At 36.0% G+C, this 19787-nt stretch overlaps 1 protein-coding gene across 2 annotated transcripts in view; it reads left to right on the top strand.

Annotated features, from left to right (window-relative positions):
• The window catches only part of COG5 (component of oligomeric golgi complex 5), a 351259-nt gene that overhangs the window by 43730 nt on the left and 287742 nt on the right, over positions 1-19787 (top strand). For both annotated transcript variants that reach the window (XR_012470105.1, XM_074193933.1), the window contains exons 4-6: positions 8420-8474; positions 8559-8628; positions 14620-14740. Coding sequence is in view for 1 of the 2 variants with exons in the window: in XM_074193933.1 (XP_074050034.1) it covers positions 8420-8474; positions 8559-8628; positions 14620-14740 (246 nt within the window). In the remaining variant the exon portion in view is untranslated. The remainder of the gene's footprint in view (positions 1-8419; positions 8475-8558; positions 8629-14619; positions 14741-19787) is intronic.

A 19787-nucleotide genomic window follows, 5' to 3' on the forward strand; every position in this document is an offset into this window, starting at 1 on the left:
TCTACCAGACCTTTTTTATCCTTTCTCTGTTTGAATTTTTTTCTCTTAGGTTTTTGCAAGGCAAATGGGGTTAAGTGGCTTGCCCAAGGCCACAGAACTAGGTAATTATTAAGTGTTTGAGGCCAGATTTGAACTCAGGTACTCCTGACTTCAGAGCTGGTGCTCTATCCACTACACCACCTAGCCTCCCCCTTTCAGCCTTTCTCAAACTTCCTAGGGCTTCCCTACCCTCCACCCTTTGAGTTGAAAACCTTGCCATATTTTACAGAAAAAACTGAGTCCATTCACTAAGTTCTTCTCTTCCTCCACACCATAACCCTGGTACCTTTTCTCACTATCTCTTTAACTTCTGTCTCACGTGACTCATTATATGAGATGGGAGGAGCTTTTCTCCTTGCCAAGGAGATTCCATTGTAAGCGATTCCATTCTATCCTATCTCTTCTAGTGATTGTCTCCTTCATTATCTCTACTCTATCATGTATCTTTAATTTCTTTTTATTCGCTGACTGTTTCTATAGCACCTAAAAATATGTCCATGTTTCTCCCATCCTCATACTATCTTATCTGATCCATCCATGTCTACTATCATTCCATGGCTTGTTTCCTTTTGCAACTAAACTCCTTGAGAAGGCTGTCTACCATAGATATTTCCACTTTCTCTTCTATCACTCTTTTCTTAGCTCTCCAGTTTGGCTTCTGACTCTGTCATTCAACTGAAATTGCTCTTTCCAACATTAGCAAAATTCCTTAATTGTTCAAATCAATGTCCTTTTCTCAGTTCATATTCTTATGGACTTCTCTGAAGCTTTTAACATTGTTAATAGTTTTCCTTTATATTCTCTTTTCTCAGGGTTTTTAGAACTTTACTCTCTTCTGCTTCTCAGACCACATCTCAGTCTCATTTGTTGGATTAATATCCAAGTCATGCCCTCCAGTTGTGGTTATCCCATAATCCTCTGTCCTAGGCCCCTTTTCTTTCTCCTCCATACTATTTCACTTGATCTCATCAAGTCTCTTAGATTCAGTTGTCATCTATGCTGATGGTTCTCAAATCTGCTATTCCATCCCTAAACTCTTTCCTTACCTCTATTTTCACATTTCCAACTGTTTATTAGACATCCCTAATTGGATATCTGGTAGACATCTTAAACTCACCATGGCCAAAGCTGAATTCATTATCCTTTGCCTTCTCAAGCTTCCCTATTATTTTTGAAAGTACCATCTCTCCCTGTCTCCGAGGTTCCCAACCTGGTTATCCTACTTGACTACTTAATCTATCATCCCTACATCTAATATGTTGCCAAGGCTGGGTCAAGTTTACCTTTATAACAACTCTTGAAAATGTCCCCACACTATTGTAGGCCCTTATCTGCTCACACCAGGATTATTACAATAGTTTGCTGGTTAGTCTGCCTGCCACAATACTTTGCAATTCCAGTCCATTCTCTACTCAGCTTGCTAGAATGATTTTCCCAAAGGGCAGGTCTAACTGTAGTCAACAGATCCTGGTGAATCTCTGTTTTACCTCCAGGATTAAATACCAAATCCTCTATTTGACATTCAAAGCTCTTCATGATCTTGCCCCCTCCCACCTTTCCAGGCTTTGTACATCATATTCCTTACCACTTCATTCCCTTCCACTGTTCTTTCAACAGGATGCTTTGTCCTTGGCTCTGGGCATTTTCATTGGCTGTCCCCATGAATCCTCTTCATCTCATCCTTATCTTCTGGCTTCCTTCCAACCCCATCTAAAATGTCACCTGAGCAGGAAGCCTGTCTTGATCCACTTTAATTCTAGTACCTTTCCTGATTGAATATTTCCCATTTGTCCTTTGCATATTGTTTTCCCCATTAGGTTGTGAGCTCCTTGAGGGCAGGGACTGTCTTTTGTCTTTCCAGTCCCTGGCACATAGTAGGAATTTAATAAATGTTTATTGACTGGCTGACTGAATTACTGACCTGCTGAAGTGTTCTATGATAACTAGTAGTGATGACTTTGAGTTTAGGTTCTCTACCTAACTCATGTCTCTTGGATAACATAGACAATGACTGTCTCCTACAAAGTGACCTTTCTCTTTCAGTCAGAGTTTAGTGCAAAGGGTACTTGAGGCCTTTCAGTTTTTAAAGATACTCTTAATATATTTTGGTTTGTTTATGGTTTGAGAGGGACTTTTGAGACCTTATCTATTGTATGGCATTTAAATTTTTGTTGATCTCCAGATAAAAATTAAGCTGCTTATCATAAATGATAAATTTGATAGTATCTGTTGGTCTCATCAGTAAGTCTAATCTTGACCTACATTCTAGGAAAAATATTTAATCTTAGTAGCTCAAATAATATTCTGAGACTTGTTTTCTGAACATGTGCAAATCAGCAGTGGAATAGAGGGAATTTTCTAATCATGAAGCACTTTATACTAATGAAATCACAGGTCTCAACTGAAAAAAATCCAAACCTGTAAGATTATATAGATCTATTGTTAACTGGATCTTCAGAGGTTATCTAGTTCAGTGCTTTGATTTTACAGAGGAGAAAACTGAAACCCCATGAATTGAAGTGATTTGTCCCATCCATACACATATCATGAAGGTAGAATCTGAAGCTAGTCTCCTGATATAAGAAGCAGTGTTCTTTTTGCTGTCTGGGAAATTTATTGAATCCTTGAAGAACTCAATTTGGTCAGTATTTTTTTTTTTTTTAGATTTTTGCAAGGCAATGGAGTTAAGTGGCTTGCCCAAGGCCAAACAGCTAGGTAATTATTAAGTGTCTGAGGCCAGATTTGAACTCAGGTCCTCTTGACTCCAGAGTTGGTGCTCTATCCACTGTGCCACCTAGCCACCCCTAGTATTTTGATAAATGGGATGTATCACTGATAATCCATTCTTATTCTATGTGATTTTTCCATGTCTTTCCTTAAATCTTTTCTAAATGATCTATCGAGTGTAATGGAGATGTTTCTTTTTTTGGTTATTGTTTTGTGGAGACAAGGGCAACACTCAGGATTATTTTTCTTTACTCTTGCTGTATGACTAGCTCATTGTCTTTCTGGTTACAAATGTCTCTGATGTTTTTTTAATGCCACTTTTGTTTAGAAATTGTCAGCAATCACCTGCATTAGCCTACTTAAAAACCCCCAAAGTGGATTTTTCCATGACTCCTTGGCTTACCTTTAATTCTGATTTTTTTTATGATTTTTCATGTTTCTAAGTTATAATATTTAATTGGAGGAATATTGGTTTTTAAAAGATGGGTTTTTGTGGTAGAGAACAGCTTGGTCTCATCTATTTCTGAAATGCAATATTGCCCGATTTCTTTGTCTCATTATTACTGGACTCAATTAATAGCACCTGCCTAAAAAGTATACTCTGGAAGATTAGCTCATTGGCCTGTCAGAATCTGATGTATGTATATGTTGTATTCATTTGGTTCCCTGTGAATGGCTGTACCTCATCTTTATTGAGTGAATGTGAAGTTATTGAGGAGTTAGTGGAATATTTAGGACTCAGCCTAGTTTTCAGTGTTAGACTCATTATAGCATGTGTCAAAATAGCTTTTTTGCTTTTTCTTTTTCTTGTTAACACAGTGTCTGGCACTTAGGGCTTAATAAATGCTTTTTTTCTTGATTGATTGAAAAATTCAACAGATTTATTAAGAACAGAATAATTGTAAGATGACCCATTGATAGGTAAATCAAACAGTAAAATAAGAAGGAAAAATTGTTTTCTGGGAATTTATATTCTGCTAGAGTTACTATACGTAAACAAGTATGAAGTACAGAGTAATTTGAGGAAGAAGAGGACACTAGGGACTAGAGAAATCAGAAAAGTATTAAAGGGAAACTAAGGATGTCTATCACACATGGGATCTCAGAGTCTGTCTAGTTTGATCTGTAGGGTCCTTACTACATTATATTTGAATAGAGGTTGTTCTTGAAGACATTTATGGAGAGGATACTCACTGTGTTCAAGGCTACCTCTTCTACTTTTCCATTGTTTCATTAAATCAATCTGTAGTTTATCTCTTTGCTGTTCCTCTGGTTCCCCTCACTCTTAATATTGTTCTTTGGGGCCATATTCATAGCCCTTTACATACTTGATGACAGCTATCATGTCTCCTATACTTACCAGGTCATTTCTTCTTCACACTCCATATCACTTGTTCCTTCAAAGGATGCTCATAGCAGGAAATTAATCATAATTAACTCTCCTGGATACTGTATTTCTTTCTCTTTTTTATTCTTTTTTATTTAATATTTATTCTCATTTTGTAAAATAATGTTTTTTACATTAATAAAATATTCTTGTTTAAGAGTAAATGAAATACCCCACCCATAAATATAGACTTGCTTGAGCGATAAAGGGGAGAGGAAAAAATTAAAATTAAAAGATAATAGTAATAATTGTAGGTATGGCCAGGTGGCTCAATGGACAGAGCCCCAGCCCTGGAACCAGGAGCACCTGAGCCCATATGCAGCCTCATACACCCAACAATCACCCAGCCATGTGACATGCAAGCCACCTGACCCCCACTGCCCTGCAAAAACCAAAAGAAAAAAAAAGACCCCAAATAAAATAAAATAGTAATGATAGTAGGGGTGGCTGGGTGGCTGGCAGAGCATTAGCCCTTGAGCCAGGAGTACCCAGGTCCAAATCCGGCCTCAGACACCCAACGATCACCCTGCTATGTGGCCTCAGGCAGGCACCCAGCCCCATCTGCCCTGCACCCCCCCAAAAAAATAATAATAATAAAAAAGTGCTACAGTCTTTGTTCCAACACCAACAACTCTGTCATGGGTGGATCACATTCTTTATGATAAGTCCATCACAAAAGTTACTTCCATATTTTTCCACCCTTGCCATTGCTGATCGCAACTCCCTCCTTTCGTACTTCTCCACTACCATGTACTATATTTTCTTTCTCCTTTCACTCTGACTCTGCTGTAGGGTCGCTGAGTGGTACAGCAAACAGATCCCTGGTCCTGGGGCCAAGAAGCCCTGAGCCCCCATACTACCCCTTAGGCCCAGCATCCACCTATGGTCCCGGACAGGCCATCCAATCCCAGCACCTTGCAAGAAGTACAAAAGAAAATGTGCTATATCTGACCACTCTGCCCCCATGGTCCATCCTCTCCTCCTTCATTCACATCCCCACCCCTTCCCCCTGTCCCCCACCTTTTCTTCTTACTCCAGATGCCTATACCCCATTGAGTATATATGCTGTTTCCTCTCATTAGCCACCTCTGATGAGAGCAAAGATTCCCTCATTCCCCCCTTGCCTTCCCCCCTTCCATGTCATTGTAATAGCTCATTGTAATAAAGAAAAATCTTATTATATGAAATATCTTGGCCTATTCCCCCCTCTCCTTTTTCTTTCTCCCATTACATTTCCCTTTATTCTATTGACTCCATTTTTATACCATATTTTATCTTCAAATTCAGCTCTTTCCTGTGTTTCATCTATAAAATCTCCTTCTACCTGCTCTGTTAATTGAGAAGGTTCATATGAGTATTATCAGTGTCATTTTTCTATACAGGAATACATGTAGTTCATCATCATTAAGTCCCTCATATTTTCCCCCTCTCCTCCAATCTCCATGCTTCACCTGAGTCCTGTATTTGAAGATCAGACCTTCTGTTCAGCTCTGGCCATTCCAAAAGGAACATTTGAAATTCCCCTGGTTCATTGAAAGTCCATCTTTTTCCCTGGAAGTGGACATTCAGCCTTGCTGGGTAGTTCATTCTTGGCTGCATTCTAAGCTCTTTTGCCTTTTGGTATATTATATTCCAAGCCCTACGAGCTTTTAATGTAGTTGCTGCTAAGTCCTGTGTGATCCTGACTGTAGCTCCATAATATTTGAACTGTGTCCTTCTGGCTGCTTGTAATATTTTCTCTTTGACTTGGGAGTTCTGGAATTTGGCTATATTATTCCTAGGGGTTGGTTTTTTGGGATCTCTTTCTCAGGGGGATCAGTGGATTCTCTCCATTTCTATTTTGCCCTCTGCTTCTAGAATATCAGGGCAATTTTCCTGTAGTAATTCTTTGAAAATGATGTCAAGGCTCTTTTCCTGATCATGACTTTCAGGTATTCCAATAATTTTTAAATTATCTTTCCTAAGTCTGTTTTCCTTATCAGTTATTTTTTCAATGAGATATTTCACATTTTCTTCTAATTTTTCATTTTTTTGGTTTTGAAGTATTGATTCCTCATTTCTGGTAAATTTATCAATCTCCCTGAATTCTATTCTTTGTCTGAAGGATTTGTACTCCTCAGAGAGTTTTCTTATCTCTTTTTCCATCTGGCCTATTTTGCTTTTTAAAGTATTCTTCTCCTCAATAACTTTTTTTGGACTGTTTTATCCATTTATCCAAACCATCCTAAGCTGGTTTTTAGCATGCTATTTTCTTCAGCATTTTTTTGGATTTCCTTGACTAGGCTGCTGACTTCATTTTCATGTTTTTCTTGCATCTCTCATTTCTTTTCCCAGTTTTTCTTCTAACACCTTCATTTGATTTTCAAAGTCTTTTTTGAGCTCTGTCATAGCCTGATCCCAATTTCTGTTTTTCTTGGAGTCTTTAGATGCAGGAGCTTGTGCTTCCTCATCTTCAGACCGAGTATTTTGATCCTCTTGGGCTCATATGCAAAATATTTCTCAATGGTGTTCCTCTTTTTTCTCTGATTGCTCATTTTCCCAGCCTGAGCCTGTTTTGGGGGTGCTTCCTGAGCTTTTGGGACACTCCCACAAGGGTCTCAGTGTGTGAGGCTCTGTCCTCCCTCCTGGTTTGTGAATGACCATATGCCCCCCCTCTGCCACGGGGCTGAGGTGGGGGGGGGCCCTGCTGTTCTATGGGGGGCCTAGACTTCGATTAGGATCTGAATGTGGTCAGAGCCCCAGAGTCCTGTTCCAGGGGCAGAGGACAGAACTCTGCAGTCTCTCTTTCTTTACTTCCCACCCTAGGGTCAATGGGCTCATGCCCTGGGGGCTCCTGCTTACCAGCTCCACCTGCTTCTGTTTCCTGGAACTGGGCTGGCCAAGCTGCTAGCTGTGTGCCCTGAGGGCTGGGCTCCATGTGCTCGCTCTGGCAGAGGTCCCCCGCTGTTCTCCCACTTTGTGCCCGGTGCTCCCCGGGGTGCAGCTCAGGGGACTCCCCCACTGCTGTGAGCCTTGGCTCCCAGCACCCTGGGGCTGCCTCAGGGAGGCCAAAATTCTTTCGCTCTGGCAGGCCACCCCTCTGGCGGGCCGCCCCTCCAACCCCGGGAAGCAGAGCCTTTCTGCTCTTTTCCAGGTTACCTTGAGTAGGAGAACTGCTTCACTGGGTCCCTCTGTGGGTTCTGTCTCTCGAACATTTAGTTAGAGTCCTTAGCTTATGAGTTTATGAGAGAGCACCTAAGACAGGATCCATTGTTGTGGCCATCTTGGCTTCTATCCTCGATACCCTATTTCTTAACAATGACTTTCCTAAAATATATCATTTAAAATGATTTAGAATATCACAGAGATTTTCTGACAAGACCAAAATCCAGAGAACTATTAACTCCTTAGCCCTGGACAGTCTCTCTTATTTAGCCACAGATCCTATCAACTTTGATTTCCATGGAACTTGCCATCCACTAAAACTTCTAGATCTTTTTTTTCAGTCATATTGTCATCTGACTAAACTTTCTTCATTTTACCCTTGTGAGTTTAAACCAGTTAAATTGTATTCTGTGACCCCAACTTGGCAGGATCTTTTTCTTATCCTGTCATCCACCATGTTAGGTATTCTTCCCAGTTTGTGTCATAGGTAAACCATTTCTACTAAATTCATACACAAATACTTGTTTTTGTTCAGTAGTTTTTCAATTATGTCCAATTTTTTTGTGATCCCATTTGGGGTTTTCTTGGCAAAGATATTGTTGTTGTTTGCTTCCTCAGCTCATTTTACTGATGAGGAAACTGAGGCAAGAAGGTTAAATGACTTGTAAGTACCTTAGCCTGGATTTGAACTCAGGTTTTCCCGATTCTTCCTAACGTACCACCAAGTTGTTCTTTCCTAGAGATCTTCAAATATAGACTTAATAACCACTTGTCAGGTTTATTGTAGTGAAAATTCTATTTAGGTAGTGGTTGTACTAATTGGCTATTGAGATTTCTTCTAACTCAAATTCTGCAGTTCCATGAAGATAAGAAGTTGAGTTGAATTAGTGGAGGGGGCATCTTAGATGGATGAAATTACAGATCTGTTAAAGACCAAAGATTTACAGTAAAATTAAAATGAAATTTTTTTTTTGTCCTTTTATTGTGTTATGTAGAGAAGTATAATAGGTCTGTCAGGTTTTTTTTTTTTTAAGTTTTAATCAATCCTCATTTTCAATCTCGTTTCTTTTAGGACTTGTCTTCTAGTTTGTAAAGTAAATATAAACTATAACTATTTTCTAGGAGTTCTTCAAATGATGCAGACAAGAATTGGGGCCCTCCAGGGAGCTGTTGACAGGTATGTTGCTGTGTAAGCATATAAGGATATAGAAACCTGACCTTTTTGTACTCTGCTGTTTTACATTGTTATTGTCTTTAACAGGATTAAAGCTAAAATTGTTGATCCATACAACAAAATAGTAGCACGCACGGCACAACTAGCAAGACTTCAGGTAAGTTATCTGCTAAATTTTTCCACTCTTTATTTTTCAAAATTCTTGTACACTTTGAATTATTAGTGGTAAATAGACAAAGGCACAAAAGTAAAGTCATTTGAAATGTGTTTTTTATGAGTGTGGGAATGACAGGAGATTCTGGAGGGAGGGAAATAACATTCATGTCTCAAAATTGTATCTAGTGTAGAAAATGGTATAGTCAAATAATCTTTCAAGGAAGGTCATTGTGTTCCTTTGAGCTGTGTTTGCAATTATGTATGTGATCGCATTGAAAAACTTGTCAAGGGTCATACTTATTCTGTGTAAATACAGTTTTATACATGTGGGCTCCTTGGTCATTTCATTTTATGGTGATTACACTGAATATAAGTAAATAGACTACAATGAAGATTTAGAATGATTGATGTAGCAAAATCTGTAGTGGTGGATGATGAAGTGGAGATTCTATAAAGGACTTGACAAAATGGTAAAAATTAATTTGATATATCCTTTTTACTATTCTTTGACTGAAATGAGAAGCAGTTATTGGAGGAATAGTCTCTGAATTGCCTGTCTTTCCAACTTGGAGTGCCCCCTACTTAGAATCCTGCTATTCCTTCAAAACTTGACTTAGTTGTGTGACTCTCTTGGCTACTAATACCCTTCTCCTCAGTTACCCTGCATTGATTTTTGTTTGTATTTTGAAGATTCTTAGGATAGTACATATTATTTCCCTTGATGGAATGTAAGCTAATCAAGGTTAGGAGCTATTTCATTTTTGTTTTTGTATTCCTAGCACCTACCATAGTGCCTGGCACATAGCATGCCTTTAAATAATGCTTGTTGATGGATTGATGTAAACAGGAGAATGGTATTAGAAAATGTGGATTGGAAGCAAGAAATAAAAGTACTATAGGTTTATAGAATACTCAGCTATCTTTTTTTTTAGGTTTTTGCAAGGCAGTGGGGTTAAGTGACTTGCCCAAGGCCACACAGCTAGGTAATTATTAAGTGTCTGAGGCAGGATTTGAACTCAGGTACTCCTGACTACATGGCTAGTGCTCTATCCACTGTGCCACCTAGCTGCCTCTCAGCTATCTTTTTAATCTATATGTTAGCAAAACAGTTTTTATTGTATCTTTATAGAAATTTCTCAGTTTATTACTAAAGACTTCCTTATTTTATAAAAAACATCCTCATTCATATTTAGGATATTCATTTTTCTTATATTTTTTATAAATATAAATTTTTTATAAAATAAATCTGTGTTTTAGCAATGAAGTCGAACAAAATATCTTGATATGCATGATAATGAATTTTTCACATTGTACTTAAAAAATAGATCCTGAGATTGGCAAGATGAGCAGTTGCTTTTTACAAATCTTTGAAACTTAAAAACTTTAGGTTGTTTTTTTTTTTTTTTTGCAAGGCAAATGGGGTTAAGTGGCTTACCCAAGGTCACACGGCTAGGTAATTATTAAGTGTCTGAGACCGGATTTGAACCCAGGTACTCCTGACTCCAACGCCAGTGCTCTATCCACTGTGCCACCCAGCCACCCTCTAGCTGTGTGACCTTGAGCAACTCACTTAACCCTATTGCCTTACAACCCCCCCCAAAAAAATCCCACAAATAAATAAATGAAATGCTTAGGAATTCAATTTGCTTGTGGTAATTTTAAAAAAATGATTTAATAGATATAAGAAATAGCAAAGAGAAATCAAGGAGCTCAAAGTTTAAGAGGAATTTTAAAAATTATAGACAAGGAAGGAGGAATAAGGGAATTAATACTTCTTGGACTAAACCCCATTTTCCTCTATAAGGGAAGCAGTCTTCTCAATGTAATGAATAGATAGCACACTGGAAAGTTTCATAATTGGAGAGAGGGAAGGTCAGAAACTATGGGAGCCAGAAATATAGCTCAGCAAATCCTTTAGTGACTAGAGAAGAGCAAGGAATTATTCTTTCAACATAAATAAGACCTAATGAATAATAGGATAAAAGCTATAGAGGGGAGAGATTAGAATCAGGAGAATGGAAAAGAAATTCTCCTGGAAGGGAAAAGAATGCATTCCCTTGGTGGGTTAAGTTTTAGTAAAGGCTCATTGCTGCTAATCTCATTGTGAATCTGTCAAATCAGGCTTTAATCAACACCCCCTCCTGTAGCCTCTACCTCCTCTGTGTGGAGATCTGGCGGGCTGCAGTAATAAATTCCTGGGCCTTCCTTTAGAGAGCAAGAATGACCTTCAGCTCCCTCCAGTTTGCATCTGCTGGGAGGCCTGGAACAAGATGTGCCTGAAACTTCCTGCTGTCCACTCTCCTACCCTACTACCACTTTTTTGCCTCCTTTTGTGTCTGTTTCCCCCTTTAGATTGTAAGAGTCTGGAGAGCATGCTCAGTTGCATTCCCCATTACTGAGCACAGTGCCTGGCACATAATAGATGCTTAATAGTTGTTCATGAGACTGGATTGGATTTTAAAGAGGCTGAGCAGAAAATAAGAAAGCCTGGGGTTAAGATCTATAAATGCAGTGACATAGAATGGAGAGAGGGGAAAAGAGAGACATCAGATTTGGCAACTAGACAACTTTCCAAATGAGTGACTCAAGGAGATTAAAGTAGGATAAGTTAAGATAGACCCTATGAATTAAAAAAAAATAGAAAAATAGAATTCAATTTAGACAGAAAGAGAAATAAGACAATGCAAAGAAGTTTTTCTTTATGAAAACAAAAAGATACAACAAAAAGGTGGGAAGGATGATTTTGAACTTCTTGTTTATTTGGAGGGGGAAAGCATGAAAAGAGAAGAAACATACAAAGAAAGAAAAATTAGCATTTTAAAGAACTTGAAATAGGACAGGTAGATGAGAATGTGGATCAGACAAGAGCCTTTGGGACTACACTAGCAGAAAAAATTAAAGGCAGAAAAAAAAATGAAGCGCTGGAATAAGACTTAATATTAAATAGGAAATAATATAAGGAAGGCATTAGAAGTAAAAGGGGCTGAGGAAGTTAGTAGATTGCTTCATGAGCCCTTTTGTAATTGTGGTTGGATACTTCATTGATAAGGGCTCTTAAGTCTTATAAAATTATTTTTCTTTGTATTGTTGTTATTGTATAAATTCTCACTATTCTGCTTCACTTCATATAAGTCCTTCCACATTTTTATGAAACTATCTCTTTCATCATTTCTCATGGGTCATTATTATTTCATTATATTTATATATATCATAATTCATTCAATCATTCATAAACTGGTTAGCACCCCTTTAGTTTCCACTTCTTTGTCACTATTATAAAAAACTATTGTAAATACCTTTGTAAATTCTTTTCCTCTTTCTTTTATCTTTTTGTAGCATGGGTCCAGTAGTGATATCATTGAGTATAAGGGTATGCACAGTTGAGTGATTTTTTTTTTTTGGTCAAAGTTCCAAGTTGTTTTACAGAATTGTTGGACTAATTTCTTTTTTTTTCTTTTTTCTTTTCTTTTTTTTTCAAGGCAATGGGGTTAAGTGACTTGCCCAAGGCCACACAGCTAGGTGATTATTAAGTGTCTGAGGCCACATTTGAACTCAGGTGCTCTTGACTCCAGGGCCAGTGCTCTGTCTACTGCACCACCTAGCTGCCCATTGTTGGACAATTTCAGATCTCTCCCAACAATTCATTAGTTTGCCATCTTTTCTCTTTGTTATGTTCCCTTTTCCCCCTTTGCTAAACTGATGAAAGTGAGGCAGAACTTCAGAGTTGTTTTGATTTGTATTTCCATTATTAGTGATTTGGAACATTTCTCCCCCCCCCCCCCATTTTACTATAGATAGTTTGAATTTCTTCCTTTGCAACTGTATTTTTCACTTGGGGAATGATTGCCATGCTTAATTTGAGGTGCCAGTTAGACATCCAGGAAGAGATACCCAGTAAACAGTTGGAAATTTGGAATCATTTGTAGATAGGAATCATATTAGTTGAATAGGCCACCAAGCAAGAGAGAAGTGAAAATTACTGAGGAAAGAACCATGGGGACATTCATTCTTAGTGGACTGCAAGAACAGATTAGCTCAATGAAAAGTTGCAGGCAGGTAGGAGAACCAAGAAAACCAGTGACTTTGAAGCTAAGTGAAAAAAAAGAGTTGAAAAGAATGGTATTTAATATCAGATTGCTGCGGAGAGATTAAAGTAAAATGAAGACTAAAGAGGTGTGTTCAGCAGTTAAGAGGCTATTGCTAATTGTGAAGAGAAATTTCTGTGCTGGTACAAATACAAAGTAGACTGCAAAAAATTGAGTCTGTACATATGAAAGTATGTATGTATGTTATGTGGAGGTAGAGGCAGTAGGTATGGGCTCCTTTTTCCAGAAATTTAGCAGTAAAGAGGAAGGAGATATAAGATAGTAGCTTAAATGGGTGTCAGTATAAAGTGAAATTAATTTTGGAATAGGGGAGATTGAAATAAGTCTGTGAGAAGAGGAAACAGCATGTAGAGGCAGAGATTATGAGAAGGAATGGTCCAGAACAAGAATACCTAGAGGGCGGCTAAGTGGTGCAGTGGATAGAGCACAGGCCATGGAGTCAGGAGTACCTGGGTTCCAATCCAGCCTCAGACACTTAATAATTACCTAGCTGTGTGGCCTTGGGCAAGCCACTTAACCCCATTTGCCTTGCAAAAAACTTAAAAAAAAATAAACCAGGACAAGAATGCTGAGCATAATGGTAGGGATATCAAAACATTACATAACTATTATAAATTGATTTTTCCTTGGCAAGGAGTTCTGCCTGATCTTGGTGGAAATGATGAGAGACTGAGTAAGGACACGGGGAAATATGAAATGTGAAGCAACAAGAGATTAGGAAGTTTAAGGTAGGTGAGTAAGGAAGTAATCATCTAATGAAAAAGGAATGGGTTTGAGCAATAAAGAAAAGGTTTAAAACAGCCACTGTGGAGCCATGTGCCAAGAAATATTTTGGGGAACAGGTATAGATAGCCTCTAGCTTCTATAAGAGAAAACTAAATGTAAAGAATTTACTTTCTTCATCATTTATTTATTGAGGCAGTCCAGGTTATGTGACTTGCCCAGGGTCACACAGCTAGGTAATTATCTGACATCAAATTTGAACTCAGGTCCTCCTGACTCCAGAGCTGGTGCTCTATTCACTATGCTATCTCACTGCCCTGAAGAATGTATTTAAAAAGAGAATTGTGTTACTTTATGTTCTGGGATCAGTAATATGTCATTGTAACATTTTATGCCTTTTATATGAACTAAAACCAAATCATCTTGATTTTGGTTTGTTGATTTAAGGTTTATTGAGACATTTCCTCAAAATAACCTTGTGACATTGGTGATGAAATGCTTGCATTGGTTAGTTATATCAAGGGGCTACAGCTCATCATTATGTGCCATCTGAGCCTTTGCAAGGAAAGGGTAAATTATATTCCTATAATTTTAGATATATATTGTAGTTATGTGAAAATTAGTGATAGTTATGAATTATATATAGTAACTCAAGTTAATCAGAATTTTAAATGGTCATGTCATTACTCTGCTTCCTAATCATTATGAAAGATTCGATTTAATTCATCTAATAGTACCTATGTGCCTATTTAGTAGCAGTGCCAGCACAATGCCTTGACACAAGGTGGATGCTTACTCAATTTTTATTGAATTGAATTGACAAGACATTGTACCAGAAGTTGGGAATATGGAGATTAAAAAATGTCTATCTCAGGGAGACCATAATTCATTATACAAATTAATTTTTTGTGCTAGTTAATCAGAATAATGGCTAGGATTTATATAGCCCTTTTAAGGCTTGCAAAGTGCTTTACAAATATTATCTCATTTCCTAATGTGCTAGTTTTAAAAAAAGATTCTTCTGTAGTAATATTACTAGTTGATTAAAAACAGTGTTGGAAATGAAGAAAGATCCAGAGCATTTTGAAGGATATTTTGAAAGACACTGCTGATAAAACTTTATGAATTGAATGTACACAACTAATATTCTGATATTTGTGCAGGTAGCCTGTGATTTACTTCGGAGAATAATACGTATCTTGTATCTCAGTAAAAGACTCCAAGGCCAGCTACAGGGAGGAAGTAGAGAGATAACAAAAGCTGCACAGAGTCTCAATGAACTTGGTAAGTCCTTTTCTCCACTAAGTCTAAACACGTATAGTAATTTTTTTTCTTGGTTGTTTAGCTTATTGTCAGTTTCTAGAAATGTGTTTTAAAAATTAGTAAATTGGCTATATATCCTTCAGATGATAGATAAGGATTTAGGGAAAAGAGGAATTTTTTAGGAAGAGACTTCAAATTGAGATTTTGTTACTTGCTTGTGTAATCCTGGAAGTTATTTAACCCTTCTAGGTCTTTGTTTCCCGCATAAAATGTGAGAATTAAATTAGCTTATTTCTCTGGTTTCTTCCATTTCCAAATTCTGTGATTCGATAATGTATTAATGATCTGATAAGACTACAACTTGCCAAGTCCTCAGATTGATAAAACAGCATGAAGTTGATGCTTTTTAAACACAGTGTTTACTATCTAAACTCCAATTAGACCAAGTTGTATTCTATTTAAATTGGAAGTAGTTGTGGCAATGGAGAATTACAAAAATGTACTATTAAACTTCTTCTGAGAATTTCATAGGTATAGTGAATATACTGCTGTAATATAATACTTCCAGATAAGTTCATTAATGTAAATCATTTTGCAAACTTCAAAAACTATATAGATGTGAAATCTTTATATATTATTAAATGAAAGTTTTCATCCATTATGGGGTCAGATTGAAATTACTGGGAAAGGTCCCTATCCTGCCCAACTATATACATCCTTAATAATAAATAATTGAATATTCATCATTTAGTTCATTGAAGTAATTATTTTTTTAATATTGGGTGTTTCATATATATTGCACAAATGGATAAAATAATGCTTTTTTTTGTAGTTAAACGAAAGTATCAGAGTGTAAGCTTGACTTCTTTTTACTCCCTGAAAGCATCTGTGGTGTTCTAGTAAGAGAAAGGGCAGTGCATATGATAGTATTTCTCATTGTGAACCTATTTGATTTTGATTTTTTCTCTATGAGGTCTCTGTTTTGAAAACTTTTTGTTCATATAGCTTGAAAATTATGAGTATTTGATATGGAAATATCTATTAAAATACTGGTTTTATGGATCAGTGATATATCTGGGAATTGTAGACAACAATTCAGTTTGTAATAATGTTCCACTTCCATTTTAGTTTATTTATTGATTTTTCAAGAATGTTTTAAGGCCTGTACTTTTGGTATGGGGATTTGAATGTTAGGAAAGACAGCAAGTTTCTGGTGAATTTTTCTAACCAATAGGTTATGTCTTCATTGGTATTTCAGGTGCTTAAATTTTGCAGTTTCCAGTAATGTGTTATCTTGCATAATCTGTATTGATTACTAAATACAAGATGCTTAAAGATGTGGCTTTGACCTTGTCCTGAATTAGCATCATGGACTACTCCTTTTCACAAAGAAATCCAAGCCATTTGTCCTCTCTGCCTTTATTTACATAGTATTGGCTAAATTCATATGTACATTGCCCATGGAGAATCATTTGCATTTTTGTAACCTAGCTGTTTCATAGACTTCATCCAGATGTGAACCATTTTTAGGTATATTACACAATTTCAATGGCTTTGGCATGTTTTTACTTTTTATTATTGTCTGGTGAAACTATATCTGCATTTGGCAAAAATGCTACTGTGGGATTTTGACTTGTTTCATATGTTAGGAAAATGTCTATCAGTCCTCTACCTCCTTTTTGGTGATGAAGTGCTAACCTTTCAATAGTTGTTTTACTCCCATGACAAGTTCTATATTTTGCTATTATTGTGTATGGGTTTTTGCAAAAAAGATTTCTGAAATCTATTATGATTCTAGAAGTATGTGTTGTCACTGGTCTTATATAGGTGCTAATTGATTTAAATGTACTCTTCCCATCAAGCTTTGATTTAAGCATGCCTTTAAGTTTTTTGATACATTTAGGTACAACTTTCTACTTGATATAGATGTGTGCTCTCTGTGTTTTGCTTGAAGATAGATGTACTTAAAAGTATTACCTTCATCTACTGATTCAATTTAACCTACATATTTAAGCTTGAAGCCTTATATTTTCATCTTCCCTTGGCATATATTAAAATTTTATATATAAAATGAATCCAAATGACATTTTGATGTATTTGAAGATTTCTCTAGATAAAGGAACTACTTATTGTTCTTTTTAATGCTTAACTATAATATGATGTTTTGGTGTACATCAGATAATTAATAATTTTTAAAAAATTCCTCTTTAACTTAGAAACCTTATTTATATTTTGGAGAAATTGTAATGAATTTAAGGCTAGGACCAATGATAATGGTTTTGCACTGCTTTTCTGAAAAAAAAAATGCGCTGATTTTATGTCAATTATTTTTGCTAGTTTTTTTGTTGTTGGCATGTTTACATAGATAATAGTTTTCTATATGGACATCAAATACTTTAGGGTTATCACAATTCTTGGATCTGTTAGATATATTTTTCAAGCTATTAGTATGGAACCAAGTCAACCTTTTTGAGATAATTGTGAAAGGTAGTATTAATATAATGAGAACTTGTTGCTCAGACAGTATAGTATATTGTGGTATTAGTACATAAATACACATACATGTGCATACACAAATATATATATATACATACATAAAAATAAATGTATATTTGTGATACAAGCTGTGAATACTTTACATAAAGTAATAAAACAAATTGGTCTGTATTTGGAGTGGTCATTTGCAGCTAAGTCATAGTTTGGCAATAGTGGTTAGTGCCATCTTTATTGAAATTTTTCTAATAAGTGTGATATCTGATTTGTTTTGTTTATCTTGCCCATATGATTTATCAGAACATGAGGGTCATTTGTTGCTCTGGCCTCTATATTAAGATGATTTTCATGACAGCTTTTGGGGCTGACTTGCAAATCCTTGTGCTACCCCATTTTCTTTGATGCTTTGGAAAAGTTGTACTCTTATCAGGCTAATACCTGATACCCAGTCATTGTTATTGACAGAGCCCATTCCACTTGGATTTCAGGGTTCATGAAAGGCTTCCACAGCTGTCACACAAAGTTCCTTATTGTACATCTCCATGTCTATTATTCTTTTAATTTGCTGTTGCCCTTACTCATAGCATGAGGGGTTATACTTTTAGGGGTTTGTTAATGGTTTTTTTGGATATTAACATTGATAGCTTTTTATAGATTATTATTATGAGACCCACAGGCAACATTACAACACCCCTTGAGTGCTGCTGCTTCAGATTAAAATGTAATTGCAAAATATTTGACCAAATAAATAAAAATACCATAGAATTTAGATAAAGTGGTTTTCTGAGTCCTAATGTACAGTTTAGTGACCAAATTTCTTTTTGAATTTGATATAACTCATCTAAGGAATCAACATTTATAAATGATTTCTCATTTATTACTTATTATTTATATTCACTATTAAGGGAGTTTCTGTTTGCATTGACCCGTTATTTTGGACAATCTGCATTTGTACATTTCTGTAAGAACCTATTTAAACTTGGGATTTTTTTGGGTATTTTTTCTAATAATGTTTTTAAAACCATCTTTTAAAAATGAGTAATGCTTGAATGTTGTTTTCACAGTAGATGGTAAAGATAGCAGTGCACAAAAATCTGATATCAGCTGTTATTTTTTCCCACTTATCATATTTTAATCTTAAATTCCAAAAATAATGTGAGAATATAATTATTGAAAACCAATCAAAATTACTCTAAAGTTTATTGTGTATTTTTTTCTTTAATGTCTCTTCAGTCAGAAATTTGCTTGATCATGATTGTAGTTTCTCTCAGAATCAACAGATGTTGTGTTATAATTGGTAGTCTTTTTTTTAAAACAAGTGTGAGTATCAATCATAATATTCTTAGTTAATGCAGTGTGGAGTACAATCCCATTATTCTTCAATATGATGTTAATATTTTCAAGTGCTTTTATAAATGATAAACTTCTTAATAATTGTTGATATAGTATTTTATATTGGAATTATGTGAATAAACCATATTAAACTAATTTTTAAACACTTTTCAGATTATACACTGTTTTATATTTCCAAAGGCTTCACTTATTATTACATTTCAGTCTTTGCAGTTTCCAACACAGTAATATTGGACTCTGTGAAGAATATGAGAAAAAGCTCCAGTTTAGAATTCGAAAATGCAGACAAACACACAAAACAGAAAAATCTAAACATTTTAGGAAGTATCAATGCTACTCTTAGTGACACTTTAGACTTATTGACCCTGTTACTTACTGGCACATTTCTGACAAAGCCTCCTCTCTCAGGTGCCCTCTGAGAGCCATATAAAAATAGATTGGGCTGCCTTAGCAGACAGTGAATTTCCCTTTTACCTCCCTTCCTGGTTGATTGAGTAAAAAACTAGCCACTTAGAAGAGGAAGTCTCAGATATGTAACTGATAAATCTCTATGGGTAACTCAGGCTTAGGGAGCTTTGCTGAACCAACTGCAGTTATCCTGTCTTTGTTGAATTGTCTTCTCCTGCTATGACTAAGTAAACCTCCTTTTGTTGTACGTCTTGTGAGTATCTCATTTTCTTCCAATATTGAAATTAAACTACCAGGAGACTGGCCCACATCAGGCTCAGAATAAAATAATATTTGTTGGGTATGTAAAGATGGGATTTCTCTTCAGATGACTGGAAAAAATGACCTCTGAGGTCCCTTCCTACACTCTGATTCTAAAAATTTAGTTTTCCTCATGGATAATAATAATTCATGGAATACAAACTATAGATAGATAGATAGATAGATAGATAGATAGATAGATAGATAGATAGATAGATTGATTCAATAGATAACTATTTAAGTTGTCGCCTAGAATTTTGGTGTTTTTATACTGAAAATTTGATGTTCTTGTCAAGTTGTATTTCTTAGTAACTCAGGAAAATAAGCATCCCTGTCACCAATTAACAATCTATTATTTTTAATAGTCATTGTTGAATTATTTCATGAATAGTCCAACTAAACGATGAATGGAAAGGATCCAGTTTAGTCCTCAGAGATTTCTCTTCAAAATTCTTTGAATACCATAATAATGAGTCAGGGAAATACAACTATTTATCTACATTCTATTATCAGA

Source organism: Macrotis lagotis, chromosome 7, assembly GCF_037893015.1.
Source record: "Macrotis lagotis isolate mMagLag1 chromosome 7, bilby.v1.9.chrom.fasta, whole genome shotgun sequence".
In the NCBI taxonomy this organism is placed as follows: domain Eukaryota; kingdom Metazoa; phylum Chordata; class Mammalia; order Peramelemorphia; family Peramelidae; genus Macrotis; species Macrotis lagotis.